This window comes from Procambarus clarkii, chromosome 78 (assembly GCF_040958095.1).
Source record: "Procambarus clarkii isolate CNS0578487 chromosome 78, FALCON_Pclarkii_2.0, whole genome shotgun sequence".
NCBI lineage: Eukaryota > Metazoa > Arthropoda > Malacostraca > Decapoda > Cambaridae > Procambarus > Procambarus clarkii.
Window position 1 is genome coordinate 17,690,763 of NC_091227.1, and position 7,500 is coordinate 17,698,262.

Consider the following 7,500-nt stretch of genomic DNA (forward strand, 5'->3'; position numbering starts at 1 on the left):
GGCCTGTTGGCCCATTCTAGGCGGGCTCCGTTTCTATCTATCCCCTATCCACACCCACGTACCTATCCACTCCCCTCGTTTCTATCCACTCACCCACTTACGTAACAGTCCTCTTGAAAGCTGTTAAACTATCTGGCAGGCCATTCTCCTCGCTCACAGCACGCTTCCAAACCAATGCCGCCTCCGGTTACTCTTAAATCGTCTTTTTTCTGCCTTGTATCCATTGTTGCGTCCATCCTGGCCAGGGTGTCCATCCTGGCCAGGGTGTCCATCCTGGCCAGGGTGTCCATCCTGGCCAGGGCGTCCATCCTGGCCAGGGTGTCCATCCTGGCCAGGGTGTCCATCCTGGCCAGGGTGTCCATCCTGGCCAGGGTGTCCATCCTGGCCAGGGTGTCCATCCTGGCCAGGACGTCCATCCTGGCCAGGGCGTCCATCCTGGCCAGGGTGTCCATCCTGGCCAGGGCGTCCATCCTGGCCAGGGCGTCCATCCTGGCCAGGACGTCCATCCTGGCCAGGGCGTCCATCCTGGCCAGGACGTCCATCCTGGCCAGGGCGTCCATCCTGGCCAGGGCGTCCATCCTGGCCAGGGTGTCCATCCTGACCAGGGTGTCCATCCTGGCCAGGGTGTCCATCCTGGCCAGGGTGTCCATCCTGGCCAGGGCGTCCATCCTGGCCAGGGCGTCCATCCTGGCCAGGGTGTCCATCCTGGCCAGGGCGTCCATCCTGGCCAGGGTGTCCATCCTGGCCAGGGTGTCCATCCTGGCCAGGGTGTCCATCCTAGGAACGTCTCTCTCCAACTCCATCCACACCTGTCTCTCACACAGTCACACACACACATGTACAGATTCTGCAACTATTACTTTCAGGAAGGTTTTCGGAAGGGGTATTGAACGCCGACCTGCATGAAGCGAGGCCGTCGCTCTACCGTCCAGCCGAAGTGGTTGGGCAAAACGAGTGCCATTATGTCAAGCGTTTCAATACCCACCCGTGCTCTGGGTGCTCTGGGTGCTCTGGGTGCTCTGGCCTCATTCATCCTATTCCTCGCATTTCTGAAGTTAGTGGACGATTGAACAGCACTTGTGTATTCTCCTGATTAACAACAGTCTTTTGATCGCTTTTACCAGAACGAAGTTGTAACTGTTTTCTCCAACCTTTGCTATCTCCCTTTTTTCTCTGAGTGAGACAGAGCAATAGGTAGTAACCCGCCAAACACACACACCGAAACTACGACGTTGGTACAACGTTCGAACAAGTTTTAACACCTCCTAACAAGTTGTAACAACGTTCTAATGCGTCATAAACACGTTAAGCCAAGATGTAACAACTTTATTACAAGTTGTAACAAGCGGAAAATAGAGACAGATTCGGTTTGTGTTTCCAGGGAAAATGAGGCAGTGGGAGAGGCAGTTTTTTTTATTATTATTATTATTTTCTACCAAGTGGAAAAAGTGCTCTAGAAGATATCTAGTTGAGGCTGTTGCTTGCTTTTGTCTGCACTTGTGCTGTTTGTGTTCAATGTTGTTTACCATTGTTGTTGCTAGTGCCGTCTATTGTTTACAAGTGTGTTGATATTTGCTAATATTAAATGAACAAACCCACAAGGGCCGTGACGAGGATTCGAACCTGCGTCCAGGAGCATCCTAGACACTGCCTTAATTGAAATCACGTTAGTGTGATTTCTGTGTCATTTGCTAGTATTCTTTTGCGTTCTAATATATTCTGTCCTTTGCTACTACCTAATGTTATATAGTTATTTTTGGTTGTCTGCTGAATCATGGTGTTTGCTGCTTGATTTGTCTGCTGGAATCTCCCTCTCTGTCTGCTGGAAACCACTCTTGTCTGCAGGTGACTACTGTTGTCTGGTGGTGGCTGATGCCTTCTGGCTGGAGACAGAGGGACAAATAAGAGGTCCCTCTATTGGGACTTTAAATGGATAGAGGATTTTGTGTAGAGGAGGCGATGGTGGTGTTATTGGCAGGCGTATGTGTGAGTGTGTGTGGGGGGGTGTGTAGCTGGGTGTAATTATCTAAATGTAGTTTACAGGACTAACTACACTTATTCCAACCATCTACGACTCTGCAAAAGAGAACTTTCTAATCTTTTTTCGGCACCTTCAGCTCAGGTTCTTGATCTCAAGTCCTGCAGTTTGTGAACCAACTTGGTTACGAGAAGCAGGTTTGGACATTGGTATACCTCGGGAACTATCTCAGACTTAGTTTAAGACCACACTTGCACCTCAGAGGGAATCGAAGTGGGGTCTCGTGGGTTGGTAGTTAATACGATGGTCATTCTGCAGTGTGGCCAGACACGGATGTACAATTTAGCACTGTAAGAGTCACCTGGGGTCGTCTGTGGGGTCCACCTGGGGGTCACTGTGAAGCCTATGGTTCAGGTGGGGGTGTGAGCCACAATGGCCGACACGCTGACAAAAAGTGTCCAGGTGAGAGGCACCACCAGAGGGCTCAGTTCACTGTGTGAGAGACATGAGTGCCAGGCAGTGGCTCTCATCTGCAGTGTGAGCACATTAAACTGCCAGGTTATTGCTTGGGGGGGAGGGGGTGACACAGTCCAGATAAGACTTTATGTTCCACGGGAAACAACAGAATAAGCGGTCATTGTTTAACTACTGTTAAATGACAGAAGGGTGTAGTTAGGGAAGGTTTTGGCCATACAGAAGACAAGGGGAGGGGAGCTGTCCTCTTGATAATAGAGCCAATAGGACTGAAGGAATCAATTCTGAGAGTGCCTTAGACTTGGGCCCTATGATTGGAGTGCCAGGACCCGGGATTGGTTAGAGAGGCAGATGGCTATTCATTCTGACCTCAAGATTGGTTTCTGGGGTGCCTGAAAGATGAGGTTTATGAGCACTCCTGCTATACATGGAGTGAGGATAAGGCCCAATCACGTTGGGCCTAGGTGTGTAGAGATTGTGACTCAAGAGTGACTATTGCCCTGTCAATTATCAGTACTGATTAAAGCAGTAAGCCTGGCACCTTCCCTCTGGAAGGGAGCCGGTCGGCCGAGCGGACAGCACGCTGGACTTGTGATCCTGTCGTCCCGGGTTCGATCCCGGGCGCCGGCGAGAAACAATGGGCAGAGTTTCTTTCACCCTATGCCCCTGTTACCTAGCAGTAAAATAGGTACCTGGGTGTTAGTCAGCTGTCACGGGCTGCTTCCTTGGGGTGGAGTCCTGGTCGAGGACCGGGCCGCGGGGACACTAAAGCCCCGGAATCATCTCAAGATAACCTCAAGATAACCTTCTTTGGAGTCATACTTTAACCGTCTTTGGAGTCGAACTTTTACCTTTGGAGTGACTGTTACAGTGAAGGATGCACTAGAGAGCGTGTGTCCCTGGAGGCTCTCAGGGTGGTACAGTACAAGTGTCTTGACCTCGTGGAACCTCTCCTTTAATATGCTCCACAACTCTGTAATTTCCCGTGTATCCCCCCCCCCGCCCCCCCTCCCCCTCCGCTGTATTATTTACCCAGATTACAAGCTCGCTCACAGCCGTCTTCCTCTTAATGTGGCCAGCCTCTAGTTACTGGTTTAATGTTAAACTATTTGTTTGGTCTCTAATTCCTGCTTTACTCTAACTCTTGTGTGTGTGTGTTTGCTCACCTGTTTGTTCTTGCGGGGGTTGAGCTCTGGCTCTTTGGTCCCGCCTCTCAACTGTCAATCAACTGGTGTACAGGTTCCTGAGCCTATTGGGCTCTATCATATCTACACTTGAAACTGTGTATGGAGTCAGCCTCCACCACATCACTTCCTAATGCATTCCATTTGTCAACCACTCTGACACTAAAAAAGTTCTTTCTAATATCTCTGTGGCTCATTTGGGCACTCAGTTTCCACCTGTGTCCCCTTGTGCGTGTGCCCCTTGTGTTAAATAGCCTGTCTTTATCTACCCTGTCAATTCCTTTGAGAATCTTGTGTGTGTGTGTATGTGTGTGTGTTTGTGCTTACCTAATTGAACTTATCAAATTGTGCTAGCTGGGATCATCATTTCCTTGGTTCTGCCTCCTAATCTTGAGCCGACTGATGCACAGGGTCCTGCAGAACCTATTGGGCATTATCACATCTACATGTGTAGCTGTGTATGGAGTCAGCCGCCACGCTCCCCCACCCCCAACCCCAACCACCTCCGTCCTGCATTACATTCTTCACTACTCGGCCACTAAACAAAAACTCCCCCCTCCCCCCCAGCCGTCTATTCTATTTCCGCCCTTCCCGTCTTGAACCATTATACCTCCTCCAGACTCAGCCTCCCATCTGTTTGTGCTGCTGTCCGTTCCGTCCCGTCCTGTCCTGCCTGTTGCTCTCCGGCAACGAGATGCGGGCAGTGGGATGTTGGGGGTAGGGGGGGTAGGTGGCAGGGGGGCCGGATGGCTTCTGGATAGGGGCGGGTGCTGGCGGCGGTCTAGCCTATGCACGCTCCATTTAGAAAATGAAGTGTGAAGGTTCTGGAATCTCGCTCCAAGTGTTTCTTCCGTCGAGATTCTGCTGTTGGAAGTGGGAAGGGAATGTAGGAGGGGGTGAGGGGTATCTCTGGGGGGAGGGGTAGAGGAGAGGGGTATCCGGAGGGGAGGGGGATAATCAGGCGAGAGGGGAAGAAGAGTAGATGCCAAGGTATACCATGGGATAATCCAGGTATACCTGGAGTGTGTTGTGCAAGTGGTTCTATCCCCCAAGCCCTGCCTGGGGCCTGGCTGGTTTTGTGGTGACATGATCTAAAAGCCTGTTGGTGGTAGCGGCCCGCAGGTCCACGAGGGAGATGAGCACACTTCTTGTTGATCGCGAGTTGATGCTTGAGTAGGGTCAGGAAGAGGGAAGAAAAGATAGAGAATGAGAGGGGTAGAGAGGGAGAAAGACTAGGTTAGAAAAGGAATAACGAGGGTGGGGGGGGGGGAGGATTAGTTTAGATAATTTATCATGCACCCCATCGTATCCATCCTGTGGATGGTAGTGGACTCCATAACCATCCTGTGGGTGGTAGTGGACCCCCATACCCATCCTGTGGGTGGTAGTGGACCCCCATACCCATCCTGTGGGTGGTAGTGGACCTCCATACCCATCCTGTGGGTGGTAGTGGACCCCCATACCCATCCTGTGGGTGGTAGTGGACCTCATACCCATCCTGTGGGTGGTAGTGGACCTCATACCCATCCTGTGGGTGGTAGTGGACCCCCATACCCATCCTGTGGGTGGTAGTGGACCTCATACCCATCCTGTGGGTGGTAGTGGACCTCATACCCATCCTGTGGGTGGTAGTGGACCCCCATACCCATCTTGTGGGTGGTAGTGGACTCCATACCCATCCTGTGGGTGGTAGTGGACCCCATAACCGTCCTGTGGGTGGTAGTGGACCCCATAACCGTCCTGTGGGTGGTAGTGGACCCCATACCCATCCTGTGGGTGGTAGTGGACCCCATAACCGTCCTGTGGGTGGTAGTGGACCCCATAACCGTCCTGTGGGTGGTAGTGGACCCCATACCCATCCTGTGGGTGGTAGTGGACCCCATACCCATCCTGTGGGTGGTAGTGGACCTCATACCCATCCTGTGGGTGGTAGTGGACCTCCATACCCATCCTGTGGGTGGTAGTGGACCCCATAAGGAAGTCAGTCTTGACAAACTAGTCAGACTTACCTTATAGTAAGTTAGGTTCAAGAACAACAAGTCTCTCAGGCCGCACAATTTACATCTGCGGTGAGCAAGTTACATATAATTTATGTGTGGGAGAGAATGAGACGGGTAATGGGAGAGGGAGGCGTGGAAAAGGGAGGGAGGGAGAGATGGAGTCATATGATGGTCACTCTCTTCCATCCTTACAAACACAAAACATTGTGGTTTCCCCTCACGGAAGGAAGGAACAGAAACGGGAGGAACGGAAGGGATTAAAAGTGGGAAGGAATGGGATTCGAGTGAGGGGGAGTAGCGGGGTGGTGGGAGGGGGGGGGGAATGGGGGGTTCAGGGGGTGGGGGGAAGTGAAGGGGGGGGAAGAAGACACATTGTCTCCTTGTGATTGTTATGGACTTTTTTTGTTTGTTTGTTGCGTCTGCTGCTGCTGGAGGGATGAAGCTTTTTTGTCCTTTTTTTGCTGCTTAAATGTGGCTTTTGTAGTTGGAATAAATCTGAGTGGTTGTCTCAGTGGTTTAGGAAGCGTTCCCTTGGTGAGCTGCCGTCTCGCAGGCCCCTGTGTGTGTGTGTGTGTGTGTGTGTGTGTGTGTGTGTGTGTGTGTGTGTGTGTGTGTGTGTGTGTGTGTGTGTGTGTGTGTGTGTGTGTGTGTGTTTCCAGACTGTTAGTTTCCAGACTTAAGATTAGTAGACCCTGTTACCTAGCAGTAAAATAGGTACCTGGGAGTTAGTCAGTTGTCACGGGCTGCTTCCTGGGGGGGTGGAGGCCTGGTCGAGAACCAGGCCGCGAGGACACTAAAAAAAGCCCCGAAATCATCTCAAGATAACCTCAAGAAGATAGTATGTTTGTCCATCTGGGAGCCCTCGTTATGACTGGCAATGGCATCGTCTTGAATAACTTCAATCTATGCCTGCTGGCCAGGAGGAAGAGTAAGGCAGGCACTGCACAATCAACTACGGAAGGAAGGTCGAGTATGTGAAACATTCTCAAGACAATCGACTTGAGAATGGTCCAGGACGGACCGAAACGTCGTCGTCCCTTCACCTTCTAGTGTGTGGTCTGGTCAACATACTTCAGCCACGTTATTGTGACTCCTCGTCCGTGTGTCACGCTCGCAGACGCGGCCCTGTGATTGCTCTCATTATATTCTGTCGAGACTTTGCTCTCTCAACGATGTTGAATGTCATTTTAGAATATTTCCACACTCCAAAGATACTGATGTTGTGCAGCTCACTGGAGGTCAGTGTCTTGAATGTGTAAGTGCTTGAATGTGTAAGTGCTTGAATGTGTAAGTGCTTGAATGTGTAAGTGCTTGAATGTGTAAGTGCTTGAATGTGTAAGTGCTTGAATGTATAAGTGCTTGAATGTGTAAGTGACAAACACAGGAATGCAGGCAGACTGACGCACAAAGAAGGCAGACAAAGGATGAAATAGAAGAGACAGGTGAGGGAAGAGGGAGGGCGAGACAGAGACGAATTATAAATTAAATGTCTAGCACCTGTCGCCATGCCTTATGGTGAATGTTTTGTCTCCAGATGATAAGAGGAGGATGTGAGGGGGAGAGAGTGAGAGGGGAGAGAGAGAGAGAGGGGAGAGAGGGAGAGGGGAGAGGAGGCAGCAGATGTGGTAAAGTGAGGCTTGAGAGGTTCCAAACCTTCTCGTCTCCAAAGAACAACATCGTCTGCAATGTCATTTCCTATTATTCCCACATGACTTGGCACCCAATTGATAAGTACCCGTCGGCCTTGTCGTTTGAGTGTTTGCATGAATGATATGACATTTGTGATCAGATGGATGTTAGGTATCAAAGGAGACATGTCCTAGTTAACGAACATGCTAGAGTTGTAAGAGCAGGTAACAGCAAT

The 7,500-nt window shown here is 50.8% G+C and overlaps 2 protein-coding genes across 5 annotated transcripts in view; one reads left to right on the top strand and one right to left on the bottom strand.

Annotated features, from left to right (window-relative positions):
* The window catches only part of Ddr (discoidin domain-containing receptor 2), a 642,292-nt gene that overhangs the window by 102,909 nt on the left and 531,883 nt on the right, over positions 1 to 7,500 (top strand). The window lies entirely within an intron of this gene.
* Positions 129 to 776, bottom strand: LOC138357515 (major royal jelly protein 5-like). The gene has a single exon (XM_069314374.1). It carries the CDS (start codon positions 774 to 776, stop codon positions 129 to 131), a length of 648 nt encoding a protein of 215 aa, XP_069170475.1.